The following is a 21,782-nucleotide window of genomic DNA, read 5'->3' on the forward strand; positions in this document are numbered from 1 at the left end:
TTACTGAAAAATATTTTAAAATACTTGCATTGAACAGTAACATTTCTAAAAACTGGGTGTTTTTGGTCTATTACTAATAAATTAAATTAAATTAAATTAAATTAAATGCAAAACCCTGGAAATCAGCTGAATAATTAAATGTAAAATAAAAAATACTCCCAGTCTGGTTAATAAAATAATTATTTCATATCTGTACAAAGTTACGCAACTGAGAATTTTTTATATAAAATTACAAGAGTTTAAATTCATGTTAACAGAGATATTTGTAACGCTCCAATATAAAGGTCATCGTAATTTACTTTTGAGTGAAATGTTGACGACTATACAACACAAAATTATTAGTTTTCAGCTTTTAAACTATTAAAATATAGAAATATGTAACTTGAAGTTTTCCTCCAGCTCAAAATATAACAAAAGTACCAACATTACAGCAAACAATGATCAAAATAACAATTAAAATACTTTATTGTGATTGGCAGCAGAACCAGGAAGACATTTTTTTGCCCAAACAGTTCCAAAACTGTAATCATTTTTTAAAAATGACTGTAATAACAACCCATATAACTATGTCAAATACTAATATGTCCATTTTGCTTGAAAATAGGGCATGTTTTATACAAAGTTTATGTAAAGTTACACAAAGAGGAAAAATACATTTCTTTTTTAAAAAGCATAAAAGTATTGATTTGTGTTTTAGCTAAAGGGACAATATTTTATGAATTAAGTACAGAAAATATTTGTTTATTAAGTTTATTTTTAAAATGAATTTATTTGTTGTTGGGGTTTTTTTGTTCTGCTGGGACACAAAACTATTGGGAATAATTATAATCATGAGTCAGGTATAAAGGCTGATTAAGTGCAACATTTAATATTTAACAGCTTTCAGACTGGTTTCCACCACACAACCCCCACTGGTATCACTGGGAGGAATGATTGAATCATCAGATTAATTCAGAGGACAGAGATTTGCATTTAAACAGTCTGAGAGAAAACAGAGAGTAAAAAGTTTTATTGTTCTTCAGACGCTTTTGTAAGAGCCGGCAGACGCATATTCAAGGTCTGATTGAAGTGATTAAAAGTGATTCTGCAGGAGGAAAGTTGGACTGAAACCTGGACTGAACTGGTCAGCATGCAAACCAGTTTAACTCTGCTGCTGCTGCTTTCAGTCCATTGAAGGTCAAGTCCAGACAGGCTGAAGTCGGGTGCACCAAACCCGTCAGGCTGGAAGGCAGAAAGGAAACGTAAGGAGCGACACCTCTAATCAAGAGAACAAAACACTCCCGCCGCGTTGAGCAACAATCTTTTAAAATACGGGTGTAAAAATGCAGCCTGGCCTGATTCTAAGTGCAGTCAACAGGTTCTCCCGCTCCGTTCGCAGCAAACTAAAGTAAACCTCCTCAGCAAAACAGTCCAGCACCCAGAGGGTCAGGAAGGAGTTCCAGGCGGTAGCAGGAGCATCCAACAGTCATTCAGAACAATCTTTGTTCCAACTCTACCAGGTTTTCAGGTTGAAATGTTGTTTCTTACCATTGTTGAACTTTGAAAACTTGAAATTCATCTAAAAATTTGAATCAGGAAATGTTTCAGATATTCAAACACGTTTTAACGTAAAATCAAAAAAGCCGTTTCAGTTACAGATGAAAGTCCTCTACATAAAAATGGAATCACCCGCCTCCTGTTAACCGAACACAATAAAAATATTCTTTATTGTCCCACAGGGAGGAAATTCAGGTGTAGCTGTAAAGGAAATGACCTTGAAAAATAATGAGATGTGGTTAAATATAAAAACAGGCTGAAAAATTACAAGCCATACATGTCATGGATCAGATACAGAGTTACATTCACCGTCCAGCGCTGGGCGTCACTTAGCTCACCTGGTGGAGGTAACCAGGTGAGGCAAAGATTGTAGAGTTTAACCTTTATTCTTCTAAGCAAAATGTTCCCTCCCTAAAGGGGAGTCTAATCAGCTTCAGTCTGTTTATGTATGACTGGCGACAGTCACACATAAACATGGTTATGTCAGCTGCAGCTTGTGCATGTAAGTAGATAAAAGAGACAGAAGAAACACAGAATCCATAACATTACTGTACAACACAGTAAGTGCAACATTTTGACGTAAAATTGGTGAAATTACTGTAAATAATGGAACCTTATCTAAATGAATGTTGTCAGGTTAGCTGTCAAAAATATCAAAATGTGTCCTCAGTTCACCGCTGGTCAAAACGTCGTTAAAGGGTTAATTAAGGAGTCATGTTGTGACAACTTCCTGAAGGCGGAGCTCCAGAAAAAACAGGAGCTTCTTAAAGAGACAAATGCCCAATTTCAAGGCATCAAGTCAAATTTCTTTTATGTCATATTTGATCATAGGCGGTCCTAGCCATTAGACGGGATCTCATGCCTCCCCTCTTAATATGCTGCCCTGGGCGGTTGCCCATATTGCACATAGCAACTGAAGGTAACATTGATATTTGATTATGCTATAAATGTGTGCCTGGAAAACATATAATACTGCCCCTTTAAGGTTGAAAACATACATCATCAGAAATCTAAAGTTGTGTTCAAATTTTGGTAAATATACTCTAAAAGTAAATTTTTCCAAAAAGTTAGTTAAGGAAATGTCAGAAGTTCGTACCAAACTGTGACTGGCACCAATAAAAGCCTGTGGAGGCCCAGCAGGGTGGAGCAGGAATCCTGGAGGCTCAGGGTGGAAACTTGACCCGGTTTCCCAGCAGAACGGAGGAACGTTTTATCAGCTACCATGCAAAGATCTCCCAACCTTTGCTCCCAGGATACACAGGATTCTTGCTCTGCTGTGCTGCATTCATGTTGAGTCACTGATCAGAGCTGAACAGGTGTGAGCAGCATTCTTTATCCAGAAATCATAACTGTAAATCAGTATCATAATTATAAACCAGTAAATCAGTAATTATGATGTTCAAATTGTAAAAAAAAATAGTTACAACACTGACAACTGACATTTAGGTGGATTTTACTCTTTTGAGCTTTAAACTACCTGTAAATGTAGATTTAGTCTCATTTTAAGACATTATAAACTCACCTGTTTATTTATTCTGTCATGAACATAAAAAATGAAACAAAATCTATTTATTTTCTGTCAATAATTGGTGATAAATTGTTCTCTCAGGGTACTCTTCTTCCCCCCACAGCTCAAACATCTCTAGAGAATAAATGGAGGGATGTTGAGTATTTCCTGATTCCTGCCTGCCTGTCGTTTGTCTCCAGGTGAGGCGTGACGCCGGTGTGATGGCGGCTTCCCATCATGCCACTGCAGCGGCAAAAACTCTGCTGCTGCTGCTGCTGCTGCTGCTGCGAAGGAGGAGGAGGAGGAGGCTGAGCGATCAGAGCAGAGACACGGAGGCGTTACGGTGTGAAAAGACGCAGCGGCACATCGGGGATGAGTCATGTTGGACGGTCGTCATGGTAACAGGGAGCTGAATTATCAGACTCATCCATTTTCAGTTCAGGCTGCCCAGCAAAGACACAAAATCCCACCAAGTGGTCCAGTTTCCAATGCAAATATCTCAGTGCACCTGAAATAAGACGAAATTAAATTAAAAGTAACATTTCAGCAAGTATAGCAGCAATAATTCCTTAATATTGATGAAAAAATACTAATACCACTTTCAGATTATTTCACTTATAAGAGGTTATTTTTCCCACACTATAAGTGAAATAATCTGCCAGTGGAATAATAACTTTTTCATCAATATAAATTAATAAATTAATTAATTACTTAAAATAAGCTTTTTTTGTGTCTTTTTTTCCACTGCTAAGATCTTTGAACTAGAAGCTAGACCAAAATGTTTTGTAAAATGTTGTGTTTTTGCAGTTGTTTTTATTTTACTGTGGTGAAACAAATGCACAAACTGCACCTCTACTGGATGCCACCTTCAATATTTGCTGAACATTTTCAACAAATACATAGTGAATCAACAAACCTTATAGTAAAGATTGTTTTGAAACGAAAATGTTTCGTTTGTACTTGAGCTTAATCATCACTATCTGCAACAACTCTGACAATTTGAATTAGTATGAGCTACAATGATATTTAATTCCCCTTTGGGACCAGTAAAGTATTTTGAATTGAATTTTTAATTCAGATAAATGAAAGAAAATACAAAGCAAAGTTTTGCAGCATCAAACAAAACCAGTTAGGATGTTCTTGTAAACAGTAGTAGATGTTTACCTGAGTGGAAACTGGTTCTGGTTTCTGCCAGCGTTCAGAGACGTCGGCGTCTTTCCTGTGCAGAGAGCTGCAGCGTCAGCAGGCTGCATGGTGACATGTGCAGAGCTGCAGGGGGCAGTCGGTGCAAATAATGCACATTAGCAACACACTGCAGGAGCCACTTCTCCTCTTCACCTCACATTTGACCTTTTGCATGTCAAAGCCATGATCTGCATCGTCCTGTAAACCAGAGGAGTGCCACTGTAAAGCTCAACTGTTCTGAGTGTTAACCCCGGTTCTGGTCGGAACCACTTGGACTGAACTCTGGTTCAGTGTTTCTCTTCAGCTGTGAATGAAAATGTGTTGAAATGTTTCATCAAATAAAACACAAGTTTCCTAAACTCCAAATATTTCCACATTTTACTTGAAAACTTACAGCAAAAGATGATTATGGTGTTTCTTTTTTTCTCTACTTTCCTTTTAGCGCCTAATTCTTATTTTTACTAGTTAGTTATATTTGACTGTATGAAACGTTACAAAATTCAGAAAGAAAAAGTGATTAAATTAGCTTCACAAGATCATCTCTAGTCCATAATCCACGGTCCATGATGCTGAGACAGCCCTTTAGATTTTCACTGAATTCCAGCAGTTCTTCATGTATCAGATCCCAGAAGGCTAACAATGAGTAAAAGCAAAATAAACACAAAACAGACAAACACAAAACAACCTGACAAACTTAGGAGTGAAAAAAACTATTTCAAGGACAGTTTGTTTTCTTGACTAACTTCTTGTTCAGGTATTTGTGATGATATTTATCTCAACGAAGAGTTCTCAGTCTGAAAAGGTTTGGAGTTGATTCATATCATGATTCCACATGTTAGATGATGTAAATTTTTTTTTTTTTTTAAATAATTGACAAGGAAATGTATTTTTATTTGTGGTTTATAAGAGTTTTTGAAGACTTTTTTTAAGTTAAGCTTTTTAGTTTATCTGTAATTTTATTTTTTTTAAGTTAAATTTATGGATTACTTTAAAAACTTTATTAGATTAGGTTAGAAGTACAAAGCAAAAATATCTCCAGTGACGTCACAAAACTTAAATATTGAAATTACTGGAGTTAAATATAGGTCAGATTTTAAAGCAAGTTATTATTATTACTGTGCTCCAGTTACTACAGAAGAAGAGCAAAGATAAAAACACCTGAACAAATCACACGAGAAGATTATAAAATGTGAAGATTAATTTGTGTGAATGTAGCAACATGCTACACTGATTCTTTCTTTTAACGAAATAAGCACGGATAAAGTTCAATAAAAAATAATAAATATTTAATTTTTAAAGCCAATTTAGGAGCCAAAATTGAAATATTTTCGTTAAAATTCCTCCTTAAAGCGTGCTAGGTACCGCTGTGTCGGTAGGACGGCATTTCATGTTGCACCGCTGTGTTCTCGTCAAACTGCTGACGTCATCAACATCCGGGTGACTCCGTGAGGCGACTGATGCAAGTTCTAGCGGTGAACTGAAACCGCCGAACACCTGGCGGTGACCCAGAGGTCAAAGGGCTTTTATTGACCCCACTGCGAGTCCAGGAACAAGTTATATTCATTTAACAATAAAAAATTATTAAAATGTTCGTAAATGGCTTTAAAACTGGGTGTATTTAAAATGATATGTTGTAACTGGTAATAAAAAAAATGAATCTAGATACGTTTCGCAAACTCAACCTTTTTTTGCCTTAGGTTTTAAATAATCTTTTATAAATGTCGTCTGTTGAAGCTGAAGAGTTTAAAGGTATTATGTGTTTTCTGGAGGAACTCAAACAAAAATCGGACATTTTGCTTTAAAGCTGAAACCTCACAAAGTTCAGGTGATTCAATTTGAAGAGATAAGTGATAAGAAGAGTTAACTCCTCTATTTTATCTTAAGCTTTATTGTTACTCCTTTAACTCATAAATTCATATATAATAAAATAATCTTCATGCTGAGACGAAGTTCCTTCATTAAGAAACAAAACATCCTGTTTATCGAGGATACTGTTTATTCTTAGAGAAAAATAATCTGAAAAGTTTGTGTGTTTTACTTGTTTTCTGATGCAAAGTTTTCAAGGTAAGAATTTAGAGTAAAATCAAATTTATATTTAAAATTATTTATGTAGTAGTATTTAATTTGGGCTTCATTTTATGTTTTTGCACCTTTTTTTAAACTTAAAAATAACAATGAACTACTTAATCAGTAATATACTTAAAATATTGAAGATCTTGTGAGCAGCTTTTAGCATTGCAAGCCCAAATCTTTTTATACTATTTATATGATGGAAACTGCCTTAACTAATTAGTAAAATATGTCATCAAGAAATTTATTTCCTGCCAAATAATCAAAAGTAAAACAGAAATACAAGATCTGATCGTTTCAGAACCTTCAAATAAGAATTATTTTTGCTATCAATTTGCACAAATAATAATAATAATATTGTGATACAACAGAAACTGATGTTTATTGTGTTGCGCCACCTAGTGGTTGTTAACAGTAACTGCTCCCCTGAAGCCTCAGCACGTCTATACAAACTATACATTTTTTAGTATAAAAACAGGCTAATATGAACATTTACCTTCAAGCTGTATGAATAATTAAAAAATTACAGCCAGAATTAAACAACTGAAACTTAAAGTATAAAGATGATGTACATGTTTAAATATGTACATGAAATATTTCTGAAGAAACGTCCAGACACATTTTAGAGAATTTCAGCAATTTTATCTTTCTTTTAATCCCATCTTTTAAAAAAAAAAAAACTAAATATATTTAAAAAAAATTCAGATCACAGAAGAAGTACATTTTACACCCATTTATAAACATCCACATGTAACTTATTTCTCTGCAAACATTTGCAGAAATTATATTTTTAAATCTTATAAAAACAAAACAATTGAATTTGTAATATAAAAAACACATTACATTATTAAAATTATTATTATTAATTGTTATTAAAATGTTGACGTGAAAAGTGCTTCCAGTCTAAGTGATGCTGTTGCTCAAACATCAGGCGCCTGCAGGTGAAAGTGCTTCATCTGACTTTCATTCTAATGAACGACACTTTAAATCCAGTTTTTCCTTCACAAACTGCAGACTGAAAACTTCGTCTTGTTCTCAGTAACACTGAAACGTTCCTAAGCAGCTTATGTCCAGTTTGGGGTTAAATAACTAAACAAAAACATTGATTTCAAAAATAAAACACCAAATAAAAAGTGCTAAGACCAAAGCAATGTAACAAACCGACTGTGGAATAAATTGTAAAAACAAAACCCAGCCTGAAATTAAAACTTCATCCTTTAAAAGTGAATCATTATTAACTCTTAATAATAAGCAAACAGGATGTAAATAAACAAACAAACTCAAGCCTGAACCGTTTTAATCCTCAGATTAATTCAACTTTAAATGTGCAGACAGTGAAGGATCTTTGCAGCTTCAGTCTGTCTGCAAAACAAACCGACAGAAACGGTTCAGCAGCCATTTTACTGACAGTTCAGATGATCCGGTTACTGCCTGATTTCACCACAACTCCACTCATCATCCGCATGCTCAGATTTCCTCACATTAAAATCTTTTATTCTTTTCATACGTTTTAAAAAAATCTTATAAGTGCAACTGCATTTTTATTTGGCAACATGTTTAAATAGAGTCGTTGCTGTTGTGTCTGTGGAGCCAACAGTGATAAAAAGTCTGTTATTTCATTGTAAACCTGTAGGAGGCGCTGTTGGACATTACCTCTACTTTTAATAGTACCGTAATATTAAAATAATTTAACCGGGATGAAGGAGATATTTTCCTCTGGAAACCAGGAGAAACTAAATAAGATAATAGAAAATTTAATGCAATTTTTTTTCTCACTTTTTTAACCAATCAGATCTGAAGAGAAACTTCTTTAAAAAACTAAAAACCCTTAAAACAAGAAAAATTCAGGCTTCATGATTTTATGTTCTGGATATTGTAGATTTCTGATAAAAGCCTTCAGACTCAACTGGCCAGTTTTGTTTACAGAGTTCTGTTTATTTGTTGTTTTGATTATTTATTTTGGATATATAACATGTCTGAGTTCCAGTGTTACATGTTCATAAGATTTTAAAGCTGATTGATATTTAAGAATCAATAAATATTGATTTATTACCATTATATTACTTTAAAATGGTCTTAAAACAATATCGCAATAACTTCTGGAACAATTTATCGTCCAGCAAAATTTGAAATAGTAAAATCGATAGTTTTTCTGTAAAGTTGATAGTTTTACCAAAATGCTGCAGATAAACGTCGCCGCTCCCAAATATCAGACGTTTATCTCAACAAGACGCCAACGTGTCTCTGACGGCTGAGACCTGACGAGCGCTAGCACCACGACTGAAACATTAATACATCTCATGTTACCGTTTACCATTATTTATTATGACTTGTCACGTAAATAAGATTATTTACTTGTGATTTTAATTGTGTTTCTTATGGAATCGAAACACCAGAATTACAAAATTGTGTTTTTTCAACATTATCAGAATATAGATAAAGTTTTGTGCACATTTGTAATAGAAACACAGCAACTGACTCTGATGCAGATCAGCATATAAGCAACATTCATATCAGATATCATCCCAGATTTTAAATAAGAAACTGGACAAGAGGAGGACAAAAGAAATGTCACTCCAACTTTGGTCTTTAAGGAACCGGAAGAAAAATCCAGGAAATCTGACGCGATGCTAAAACCATGAATCATATCAGTTTTAGAGTTTATAGAATAAACTGGATTAACTCTGATTTATTATAATTAAAAGTATTTTTAGGACCAAATTATTCAAAACCTTTCCTGATATTGTTGTAGTTTGAAATCACCTAAAATCATATTTTCTGTTGAGTTTCTGGTATTTTTCTGGGTTAACTGAAGGTTTAAAGGTTCTGATTTCCAAAGCAACACAGTTTAACCTGTGAACTGGTCTGTTGTGTGTCATCGTTGTGCTGATTCATCAGTTTTTACTCCTGAATGATTCACATGTCGGAGCTACGAGGCTTAGCGATCAAACTAACAGCATTCCTCTGAAAACGGTTGGGAACTAAAGGCGTGCCGTGGTGGCGTAGCGGTTAGCGTGACCCGTATTTGGAGGCCTTCGGTCCTCGACGCGGCCGTTGCGGGTTCGACTCCCGGACCCGACGATATTTGCCGCATGTCTTCCCCCCTCTCCTTCCCCGTTTCCTGTCAGCCTACTGTCATATAAGGGGCACTAGAGCCACAAAAGACCCTGGAGGGGTAAAAAAAAACACGGTTGGGAACTCGACTGATACGGAGTGAAAAATCAGCCAAAGTCCAAAAATAAACCTTCAAAATACTGAGCAAGACCACCTTCAATGATTACAGGAAAATCTGAATCATTAGAAGGCAAGAAAGTAAAAATCAGAGGTGAATTAAAGCGTTTTTAAAGCGATGTAAACGTCCCACAAGAAGAAAATGTTGCAAAAGAAGTGAAAACTGTGCGTTGAGGTCAGTCTGTGGATTAATTGCCCTGAATCCTTCGCCAGGTTGAGCTTCGCTGCTTCTCTTTGGTTTTTCTTCAGCTTGGACCTACCGCCCTCTCCTCTTCCTCCTCATCCTCCTCTTCCTCCTTGACGGCCCACGCCTGGATCTTCCCGCTGCCAAATATCGTGTAGATGACGGCGCCGCCGATGTTGATCCCAGCAGCGACCCAGAACACCGTCCTCCAGCCTGCCATGGTGTGCTGCAGAAAGGTCAGAGGTCAATCTACCCTGTGTACCACTGCAGACACATCACTGGAGTTAAAATGTGATTAATAACTCAGTAAAAAATGGAGTTTATACAATTATTTTTGTTGTTTTCATGACACAGAAGCTAAACTTCCGAGAATCTTATTTTTATGCGAGAGCCTCAATCAACCCAACAGAGGAAAAGAAAACATTAGGAATAAAAAAGTTTAGAGCAAAACAAACGGAAACCAAACCAGACGGGAAAGAAAAGCTGGAGGTGTTTCAGCGTCAAGATTTCTTAGAGACTCACATCTTCTGTAAAGTATCCCGTCACGATCGGCGCCACGACGCCCGGGATCGTCCCGAACGTGTTGGTGATTCCCAGGAGGAATCCGGCGTACCTGCCAGGAAAAGATAACATATAAAGTTTTCCTCCTATGTTGGCTGTGATGCTTTATTCTCACACAAACTGGATCAGAATTAGAGCTGCAACCAACAACTGATTTACTAATTTAATATTTTATTGATTATTCTGACAATCAAAATTTTGATTATTTGCACTTTAAAATTTAAAATTTAAATTTTAATGTTAAAATCAGAAATAGTTATTTCCTGTATAACTATATATTATTCATGACAAAATAACTTGATGTGCTGTGATTGGTTAGCCTGCAGACCAATCACATTTAACTATAACTGTTAGCCCCGCCCACTGACCACAACGGATTAGCCTGAAATGATGGCTTTACGTGACATTATTTATGTATTTTATGCATAATTGCATTTTTAAAATTTATTGTAATAAAATGATCATATTTGTTCATTTATGAATATTTATATATATTGAATTGTGGAAAGCAACACCTCCAGCTCAGATGCTAATCTGTTAGCTCATGACTCCATGTTGGAGTTGAAACGGTTGCCATGGCAGCGGGCACCCACCGGGGAGCGATGTCGATCTGGTTGACGTAGACTCCGGCGGAGCTGGTCCCTCCTAAGCTGGTGGAGAGCGTGAGGAAGGTGACGGTGAGGATGTGGCTGCATCCGGCGTAGCAGACGGCGATGAGGAAGAGCGCCGGCAGCACCAGGCCTGCGGGGAGACGAGTATCTCCATGGCAACCCAGCGGCTAGTCTGTTTAGGCTGAAAAAGTAACCTCACTGACCTGTAAAGGTGAAGATCTTGCGCACGTTGGTGATGCTGAACACCTGCCTCATGATGAGCCAATCAGCAGCCACGCCGGACAGCAGTGAGACCGGAACGCTGCAGAAGTAAGGCAGCGCCGACAGGAAGCCGTTCTGACGCCCACAGAGACGCAAATTACTCATTTATTAACACAAAACTCAGCAAACAGAATGAAATCTTTACAACTCATTATAAAATAAACGTTCTAAATAAAAATCTAATTATATTAGCTTAATATGAAATGCTACAACACAGTAAATTCAATCTGTAAACCACAGCAAAATGCAGAACAGAACCCAACAGGAGCAGCTAATTGGATTTTAAGGCTAATTTATATTAATATCTGAATTTTTCACTGATCCTGTTATCAGAAAAAGCAGAAAATGGAGCATGAACGCTTTTAAAACATTTTTAATATCTTCTGGAAAATGTTTGGTCCTAATAAACTCAAAATATTTTTCTTTTATTTGCTACCTTTATTACTTTTATTTTAATATCACTCAAGTTGTGCCGTAAACATCCAGAAACTTTCTACTCAACAGACTTGGGCTCCCGAGACATTAAACTTGGCTGAAGACAGCAACGATTTTAGAACAAAGTTCTCCATTTTTGTTTCTGAGGTTAAACTAAAAACATTTTCTAGACCAAAAAATAGAAAACATTAAACCATGGCGGTTCCAGGATGAATGTCGCCCTCGACCAATCAGAAGTTAAAAACAAAGAATCTGTATTTCTGTCCCTCATTTCAGGAAGTGAAACTCAAATATTATATAGATTCATCACAAACAGAGTGAAATATTTAAAGAAATAGTTCAAGCTAAGGCTGCAGTTAGCCCCATTGCTGGTAGATTTTTTCCTTCCACTCAACTTTCTGAGACACTGAATTTCGGGTTTTCATTCTCTGTGAGGCAGAATTACCAAAATTAAAAGGAATAAACATTTCCTCGTTCTGAAATGAGGGGCAAAAAAAAAACAACCTTTTCACGATATTCACATTCTTTGAGTTTCTGTTGTTCTCTCAGTAGAAACCTGGCTGAACAGGTAAGTTTTAGTTTTTTAATCTGGTGCAACGGAGCAGCAGAAACTCACCGACTGCAGGTCAAAGTGCAGGATGTCGTTCATGTAGGTGGGCAGGGAGGTGAGCAGCGTGTAGAAGGACCAGTTGGAGCACATCTGGGTGACGATGATGGCCCACAACGGGACGGAAAGCCCCATGGACACAAGAGGCAGCGACCAGCCGTGACCTTTGCCCTGCAGGAAAATTATAGCAGACAAATTTAACTCGTATCTGGGAAACTGTGAGAAAAACAACACACAGATAAACAAGCAGAAGTGTTTAGCATTGATAAAAAAAGAGTTTCACATGTAAACAATAAGATCTGAGAACAAAAAGCAGAAACAGGGGCGTGCTGTGGCGGCGCAGTTGTTAGCACGCCCCACGTCTGGAGGCCTCGGCGCGGACGTCGCTGGTTCCGCAAAAAATACGAGCCACAAGCACTGCAAAAACTTTGGAGAAAAAAAAGGAAAAAAAAAGCAGAAACAGGAAGTCTAAAGGAGAAGTGAGGAGTATACGGGCCGGACATTTCTCCATCATTTAGTTTGAAAAACAGATTAGTAATTTATTAGTCTGACGATTAATTGGATTAAACAATGGCACATTCTGCAGACTTATTATTTAAGCTTATATTTTAAAATATAAGGCTGAAACAATCTGATTAATCGATCACTCAAATAATCGCCAACAAATTTAGTAATTGATTAATCATTAACTGGTATACAATGACTCAAAAAAATCATTTGGTGAAAGAACAACTCAGAGCAGTAATTAGGCCAAAACTGTTAAAAATTATATGTATATTTTGCATTTAAAATGCTTTGTTGTTGCGTTTTAGACAATAAATGTTTTTTTTATTTAAAAATATATATATATTTGTTTGTCTGCATAACTTAATTTATTCCTAATAATGTATAAAAAGGCTTAAGTAGGATGATGAAAAATCTCCAAAATGTACCATTTTTATTCAATTAATCATCAAAATATTTGATTAGTCATCAGACTAATAGAGAGAATAATTGATTACTGTAATGGTTAGTTGCAAACCTAATAAAATATTAAAAATCTATAAAAAAAATACAAATAAACAAATAATCAAATTCATTTTTAAAGATAAAAAATAAACATTTTATTGCATAAAATGCAATAACAGAATTTCTTTAGTGAACACTTGATCATTTGTAGCAAAGGATGAATTAGGATGATGACGAATAAATTAGTTTTTCAAATTAAATGCAAAATGTGTATTTTTTGTACAGTTCTGGCTTAATGAGTTAAGTACAATTTTCTTTCAGCACATGGCCTTCTTTTGGATCAGTATACTCCAGTTAACGATTAATCGGTTACTAAATTACTTGACGATTAGTTGAACAGCTAATTAATCATGATTAATTGTTTCAGTCAAGCACAAAAAGCTGAATCCAAACAACCAGGATGTTGATGCTCACCTGAGCTCCAATAGAGTTTATGATGTAATCTCTCTCCTGTTCGCTGATCCGACGGTGAGTTCGAGGGTCGTCGGACACGAGAATGCACCAGAAAACGAACCAGAGGCATCCGGCGCCTCCTGAGGGACGAGGACGTGAAGCGTTAATAAAAAAGGAGCTGAATGGAGGCGATTTCTGCGTGTTTCTGCCACGGACCGCAGAGGTAGAACACAGCGGGCCAGCCCAGCTGTTCACAGATGTAACCGGTGAGCGGCAGCGCCAGGCAGGCGCCGAAGCTTCCCCCAGAACCCGACAGGGAGATCAGGAAGGAGCGCTCGAGAGGCGGAGCCCACCGGGTCCACATCGCCATCATGGCTGGGAACGTCACGCCCTGAAAACAAAATTATGAATTACAAATATGTGTAGCAGTAATAATATAACTTTTTAAATTCATAACAACAACAAAACACTTCTCTTTTCCAACAGCCATTGTACAGGGCATTCAGCGGTAAAGCCAGCTGACCAAATGTGCTTGACTTCTGCTTGTGTTGCTAGGTAACGGGCCGGGTTTTGCTGGGGTTGCTAGGTAACCCTAGCAATCAGTGCCTTCTGATTTATGACGTTACACTTTGAAGGTTTTTGGAAACGGTTCATTTTCCAGACGTCAAAAAACTTTAACTCATTGCTAAAAAACGTCTGGGTGTCTTTTTAAAGCGTTGGTCTGTTTTTAGAAGCAGTAGAAACGCGAATGGAAGTACAAAGTGCAAAATATGTCCCCTTTAAATCATTGTTAAAGAGCCAGTATTTTGGACAATCTCCTTTTTCAGCTTTATCTCATATAATAATGAGGTAACAAACCAGATGTTTTGCCTTGATTCTTTCATGCATGTTAGAGAAGTCCTTTAATCTCCATGGCAACCATTCAGAAGTGCAAAACATGTAGGGGTATCTAGCCCCGCCTTTGAGGACACAGTTCCCCCTCGTTAGCAGTTTACGAGCCAACGAGCTTCCGCCTCACAAAGCAGCTCCTTCAGACTAGCCAGCAGCAATTAGCAAATTAAAGGGTTAACAGAGGAGCCATGTTGTGATAACTTCCTGGAGGCGGAGTTTCAGAAACAGCAGGAATTTAAAAAAATAAACATTTTCAAGGCGTTAAATTATGATGTAAAATTTTTACTTGATATGTAGCAACTGAAGGTACCATAGCTACTTGTGCTAAAAAATGGCCTTTTGTACCACCGCCCCTTTAAGAGTCTAACACAGAACCAGGTGACCTACCTCTCCGAAGCCCTCCAGGGCCCGCAGAGCGAACAGCCAGCGCGACCCCCACCCAGCAGCCAGCGGCGTGAGGACGGTGAGGACAGCCGTGCCGAACACGCCCACACCCAGGAAGATCTTCCCGCCGTAGTGACCGGCCAGGTAGCCGCCCGGGATCTGAGTGCACAGGTACCCGAAGAAGAAGGCGCCCAGCAGCCAGCCTTGAGTCTCTGAGTCCCAGCGATACTGGGGGGTCTGGGGGGACAATCAGCCGTCAACAGGGACAGAAACAGCAGCGTCTGTTCAAATGTCTCTCTGGAGACGTGCTGCATTATAAACAAGCCAAGTCGTAAAAATGAACAGTTCTCACTAACTGAGAGTCTGGGGAAAAGGTAGCAGCTCCATATGAGATTGTGACTGACAGCGCTAAGTCCCGCCTCCTGGCTCTGATTGGTTGTTTCTAGTTACTGCTGGGAAAAGGCAGAGGAGCTCAACTTTTTCAGTTTATCTGTCACATACCAAACAAATATGTAAATAAATATATTCTATAAAATTACATACTTAAGCTTTGCGCCATTTATTCACTGTTATTTTTAAACACAGTCGCCTGGTAAGCCAACTGCAGTTTGAGCAAATAAACTGACATGTACATGCAATACCTTGCGGACCACTAGGGGGCGCCACGGGAGCCACAGTTTGAGGAACAGTAGAGCAACTCACCCCGTCCGGCTGCTGCAGGGTTCTGCTGCTGTTTTCTGGTCCCGACGGCAGCGGACACGCCGGGTCCGCCGTGGTGTTCCTGGTTCCGGCCGGGTCCGTGGCGTTCACCATGGCGACCATGGCGACGCTGAGGTTGACCCGGAGACCGTAGACCACGGAGATCCCCAGGAACATGAGGACGGCGAGGCTGAGACGGGCCGAGCAGCACCGAGGGGGAACTGTTGAATTTGAATTTCGTTGCTCTTGAGACAATGACAATAAAGATCTTATCTTATCTTATCTTATCTTATCTTATCTTATCTTATCTTATCTTATCTTATCTTATCTTATCTTGACGGGAACGGATTTGACAAAAGTCCAAATGACTCCGGTTTGTTTGTTCACCAACGCTTTGTTTTGAATTGGACTCTGTTGCAGAATCTGTGAAAATGTCTTTCTGTGTTGTTTCTGCTGTGATGTTTGGACCCAGCAGCTCTGAGTCTTTAGGGACATAAATTTACTTTATTCTCCATCGTCCTAGTTGATGTCTGGAGATGTTGCTTCAACGTGATGCTAGCTCACTCCTCCAAAAGTTAAGTTCTCCCTAAAACTGAAAACTAAAACATATTTTTGTTTTGTTGTTGGTTTCGAAGTAATGGCTTCGAAAACATTCATTTGTTTAAATGAATAAATATTAAAAATACTCATTAAATAATAAAATATTCAATAATACTTATGTTTTTACTATTTATACATTTCTTGTATTTGTTTTATTATTCAGTCATTTATTTGTATATATGTTCTATTGTTGTTGTTTTATCTGAGCAAATTTCCAGTAAGAAAAAATAAAAAGCAAGACATGAAAAAAAATAAAATAAATAATAATAATAATGATAATAATAATAATAATAATAATAATAATAATAATAATAATGATAATGATAATAATAATAATAATAATAATAATAATAATAATAATAATAATAATAATAATAATGTGCTCCATCTTCAGCTTCTCTTTTGGAGAAAAAATCTGCTGTTTGCTTTAACTTTGCCATGTAAACAAACCAACCAAACTCACCGGCGTCCTTCCCCAGGAGAACCTCGGTGTCTCCGCTGTCCTCGGTGTTGATGGAGCGGCCATTGGGCAGCGGCATGGCAGGCGTCTGAGCCGGACTGGATCGGTCGGTGGGTCGCTGCTACTGAGCCATGATGAGCTGGAAACATTAAAACGTCAACAAAGCAGAGAGGAAGCGAGATGAACGCGTGACGGAGTTTCAGCTGATCGGGATTGTTGTTGAAATTCTGCAGAAATGTTCCCAGTACCACTTCCTGTTTCAGTAATCTGAACTAGATTAGCTTCAGCAAAGCAGTTCTGATGGACAACAGGTGGCATCCAGTGAAACTCAGCTCACAGTTTAACAGCAGTCTGCTTTCAAAACCTGCATTTTCAGCAGAACGTAGAAAAATCTGCAGACATTTTCTCAGTCATGAGGACAGATGCATTAACCCTTGATATGTAAAAAGCTTTGAAGACAAACCTAGCTTTAATCCAGTAGCTCATCATCACTGAAAAATGCAACTTTTACTTTTATTCAGTAAGGGAAAAATTTTAAAATAATAGCTACTGGTCTAAACTGAGACAAACGAAGCAGAACGAGGAGCAAAATGTATCTTCACCACACACAAAAACATCTCCAAACATCACTGCATCAAAATATGAAGTCCTGGAGTCACCAACAGGCCTGTGACAATAACAAACTGTCCAAAAAATAGTTATTTTGAGACCATTTTAAGTAATATATTGACATGGGCATAATAATGCAGGTTTGCCCTTTCAAAGGTTAATAAACTTTCATATTATAAGGAAGACTTTACACTGGAACAGGAAGATATTTTTAATAAAATAAAACAACAAAAAACAGTAAATAAAACAGAAACTAAAAACACACACAACCAAAAATATAAATAAAATGGATTATGAAGTTTCTCTAAACAAAACTGCTCTTTGAAAAAATATTAATAATCAGCTGATCTTGATTTATCATAAGATTAATTGATTATTGAGAGAGGCTTAGCCACCAAGTCTCCATATCAACCATCAGTTGTCATCTGAGATACTTACTACTGGTACTCTTCTGTCACAAACATGTGAAGTTTGCTCAACTCTCCGGGGATTTCACCTGAATCAGAGTAAACTTTCCAACAACAAAACCTCCAGGTGGGTCGATGATAAGCACAGTGGAGGTTGGGTGATGCTGTGGGCCTGTTTCACTTCTAAAGTCTCATTATTTTCAACTGCAAAATAAACAAAAACTATCTGCTTTCTGCCCATTTTTCAGCATTTATGCAAAATCTACTGCAAATTAAACAAATAATCTGGGTCAGAATCACCTTGACAACAGCCTGACATTTAGTTTAGCTTTACTGTTACAAAGCGCCGCGACTTTGAGGAAGTTCCTAATTAAACTTTGCTTTAATTAGGAACTATTGAAATGTCTGGGAGAGAAACAGGAAGTAGATAAAGTCATGGTAAAGAAAGAAAGTACATCCTCTTTATTTGCTTTTTTTTACACATCAGGGAAAAGTGATCAGGTGTTTCTGAGTTTGTGAAATGATTCAAATTAAACCTCAAGACTAAAAAGTACAACATGTTCCTCACTGTTATTTATCAAGGAAATAAGAAGCAGGAAGGATTTACAAAAGAAGCAGAGAAGTTAAGGAATCCTCACAGAGAGCTTCAGAAAGACAGATTTACCTGTGAGAAGTTTTCTTTATGAAAAACAACATGTGCTGAACTCAACTGCAATGGACTTTACTGCTCCACTGCTGAAGAAAAGGAATGATGGTTTGCTGGAAAAACTTTGGACAAACAATAAAATTGTGGAAGAACATAACAAGTTCTTCAGGAGGAGCTACTGGCAAAACTCCTAATTTACTGAAAAAACATTGACACAATTACTAGGGAAAAATAAGCAGAAATTTCCAAAAATATATCCAAAAACCTTGAAAAACTGCTGACCAAGACAACTTTGAAAGATTAGAAAAAGGTCCAACTTCTTGGAATCAGAGTCATTAAAGTGTAGCAATTTATATTTTAATAAACTTATCTAAAGAAACTGTTTGTGTTTAATTCACTATCAGATGAAAGCAGAGATAAAACATATATTTATCATTTTTCATGTGACTAAAGCAAGTATGAGAGCAACGCATCACGAGGATTCCTGTCAGGAACAATCAATGCGTTATTGAATCTCTGTCTTTGAGATTCAGATTAACTTCATGCGAAAAGGACAAATTAGCAACAATAAGAGGAAACATGGAGGACGCAGCAAAATAAAGCTCTGACTTGGAAACATTTGGTTATCTGGTCTGTAATTTAAAGTCATGACGCTGTAAAGGAACCTGACGAGATGTTTTTAAATATGCCACAGGATTAAAGATTCACTTCAGATTTGTCTGTAAAAATCAACCAACTCACTTCAGGTCACCTAAAAGAACAACATTAAATTGTCAGTTTTTAGCTTTATTTTTCTATTTTGCTATAAGTCATTAGTTCATCATGATAAAATCTAACTTATCTAAAATAACCTTATTACTTCTGATGACATCATAAGGATAATTTTGGCAGCAACAAAACACAAACCTGAATGTTTCAGAGAATCCTGGTTAAAATATTAGTTAATTTCTTTAATATTTACTATTTCATGCCAACCGAATAGCAGGATTTGTGTGCGTTTTGTCATGTCATCAACCTAGATATGCACAAAATAGATTTTTTTAAAACTAAAAAACTTTGTATTTTGTAAAATCATAAAAAACTAAACTATACTGCATCACCCAACTGTGAGTTTTATCCATATGCGTTAGTGAAATACAAAACTAAAGTTAACACGTTAATTTTAAGCTTCTGTTCCTTAAATCAAAAAAAATTACAGAATACTGGGAAATTTTGGTTTAAAACAGACAACTTTAATATGTAATCCATTGACAGAAAACTAAACTAAAAAATAAACCAGAAGGGCGTCAGTTATCATCGCTGTCAGAGACACTAAAAACCAGAGGTGGGGACTCGAGTCACATGACTTGGACTCGAGTCAGACTCGAGTCGTTAAAATCACGACTTGAGACTTGACTTGAAAAAATGCTCAAAGACTCGGACTTGACTTTGACTTTCATGCCATTGACTTGGGACTTGACTCGACTTGAAGCTGTTTACTTGAAAAGACTTGATATTTTTTACTCAAAGTCTTAAAATTTAAAACACATTATTTATAAAGTTGCGTCATTAATTAATGTCACTCATTCCGTATCAATATGCGCAGACCGTCACTATGGTTTCCTCTCTCCTTATGTATGTATGTGTACGTAGCTGCAGCACAACCAATCAAATTAACAGGATTTGGACGTTTAAAAAAACGCGGCAAAGCTACAGAGCTCAGGGAACGAAATACGAAATAACCGCTCGAATATGCTTCCGCGAGTAATTTCTTTTGGCTACGTAGGTTATGAACTTTCGACTAAAAAACGAACTGCAACTTGTAAAACATGCAAGAAGAGAATATCGGATGGAGATGCCACGACGTCCAACTTTGTCCGGCATTTGAAGCTTCACAAAGATCGGTAGGTGGCGCTTTTCTTTTGCTGTAAGATAGTTGACTTTAGCTAACTTCGTGTTAGCATGTGTACTCCGGGTTAAATTGGTGATGATTTACCATAAATCCGGTCCTTCAAATGCCTCCACAAATAATGTGCACCGTGTTAGCTCAGGAAGCCGGTGGATAGTGAGCGGGGCTCCGGAACAGAAAGCAGATTCTGGACCTGAACACTGGGAACAGAGTCTCTCTGTCCCATCATGATGATGAGCCGGGTCTAGTATCATCTAAGGATGGTTGGTGTATTTGAAGACATCTACGTTGGGAAATTATATTGACAATATATTGTTTTGACAGGTCAGAGAAAAGAGGAAAAAACTGCTGTTATGGTTCTTTGTATTGTGCTGTGGAAATGTCAGCATTTTCGTCTTTTTTTATTGAATATCAAGTTTAACAGAACTGGGCAATAAAGTGGTCCAATTTAAAAATGTTTTTTATACTTTGGTTTCAGCTACACATGTTCTATCATTCGAGATAAATACATATTTTAAAACGTACAAATGGTCTATTATTTGAATTTTATGTATAATTGCAAGTTATAAAAATAAAATAAAAACGACTCGAAATGGCTTGAAATTAAAGGTTCCTGACTTGAGACTTGACTCGGACTTGAGGACAAAGACTTGAGACTTACTTGAGACTTGCAACACAGTGACTTGGTCACACCTCTGCTAAAAACCGAAACCTGACCTGAAAATAGAACAAGTAACCGCAGAATACAACTTCACTGTAACCGAGAGGTATCAGGCAAGTAAAAACCTGTAACTGTATTTCTAAAATTAAATCTTACCTTCTTAATTCTAATCAAGCGAATAAACATAACGCTTCTCCCGGCAAGACACAAACTAAACAAAGCTGCTTGTTTTTCAACAGAGTCACAAGAGGAACAACGATTCCGGGAAAACAGATCTACAAATCATTCAGACGCGCTACGCCTCGTTTGAGACCCGGAAGTGAGTGCGGTAGGCATGATTTATCAATCTGTACTAACGATTATGACGTTGACGCTTGTGATTGGCTCCTTGTGCTCACGTGACTACACACTTTAAATAAATAAAATTATTAAAGCGGTGTTTTTGTAGTTTTAATAATGTAGTATTTTCTCATTTATTTTGAAAATAAAACGTCTTCAAATGACTCGTGAACTCTCTTTACAATCGTCACAATTTAAAGTTTTTGCTGCGTTTTAGTTGACTTTTTAAAGTGTATTTCAACACTTGAAAGCATTTAGCAAGCGAAATATAACAAGAAAATATTCGGCTGCTTGATTTTTTTTAATGCCTCAATATTTCTGAAAATATTCGAATATTATTGTTTACAGCAATTTAAAACACAATTATAATAAATATATTTAATATAATTTTTATTCTGTTTTTCATAGTATATCGTTTTCTGCAGTTAGACTTAAAAACGTTACATCATAAATTTAATCACATTTTAATGTCTTTCATGAATACATTTCTTAAAAATACTTCCGTAATTTCAGTAACTCTGAAAGCTTTTACCCACTTTTCTCTTCCAGTTTTAATGTTATATTTTCTATTTATCTATTTTTGAAAAAAATGTTTTTGTTTTCTGGTGT

The 21,782-nt window shown here is 36.8% G+C and overlaps 1 protein-coding gene across 3 annotated transcripts; it reads right to left on the bottom strand.

Moving 5' to 3' along the window:
• Positions 1-9,410: 9,410 nt before the first annotated feature.
• LOC102218790 (sialin-like) lies at positions 9,411-21,097 on the bottom strand. 3 transcript variants are annotated; one of them, XM_023345261.1, is made up of 12 exons: positions 20,991-21,092; positions 20,835-20,890; positions 16,627-16,762; positions 15,567-15,784; positions 14,868-15,101; positions 13,806-13,980; positions 13,611-13,729; positions 12,198-12,359; positions 11,089-11,221; positions 10,868-11,015; positions 10,236-10,326; positions 9,411-9,939 (listed from the first exon to the last, which is right to left on the bottom strand). In XM_023345261.1, the coding sequence occupies exons 3-12, from the start codon at positions 16,700-16,702 to the stop codon at positions 9,775-9,777; spliced, it is 1,521 nt and encodes a 506-aa protein (XP_023201029.1). In that variant the 5' UTR covers positions 16,703-16,762; positions 20,835-20,890; positions 20,991-21,092; the 3' UTR covers positions 9,411-9,774. The 3 variants fall into 3 exon arrangements, with proteins under 3 accessions (XP_023201029.1, XP_023201030.1, XP_014325652.1); XM_023345262.1 differs by lacking the exon at positions 20,835-20,890 and having other exon boundaries at positions 20,991-21,097; XM_014470166.2 differs by lacking the exons at positions 20,835-20,890; positions 20,991-21,092 and having other exon boundaries at positions 16,627-19,681.
• Between the last annotated feature and the right edge of the window lie 685 nt (positions 21,098-21,782).

The sequence above is a fragment of the Xiphophorus maculatus genome, chromosome 13 (genome assembly GCF_002775205.1).
Source record: "Xiphophorus maculatus strain JP 163 A chromosome 13, X_maculatus-5.0-male, whole genome shotgun sequence".
Classification (NCBI taxonomy): domain Eukaryota; kingdom Metazoa; phylum Chordata; class Actinopteri; order Cyprinodontiformes; family Poeciliidae; genus Xiphophorus; species Xiphophorus maculatus.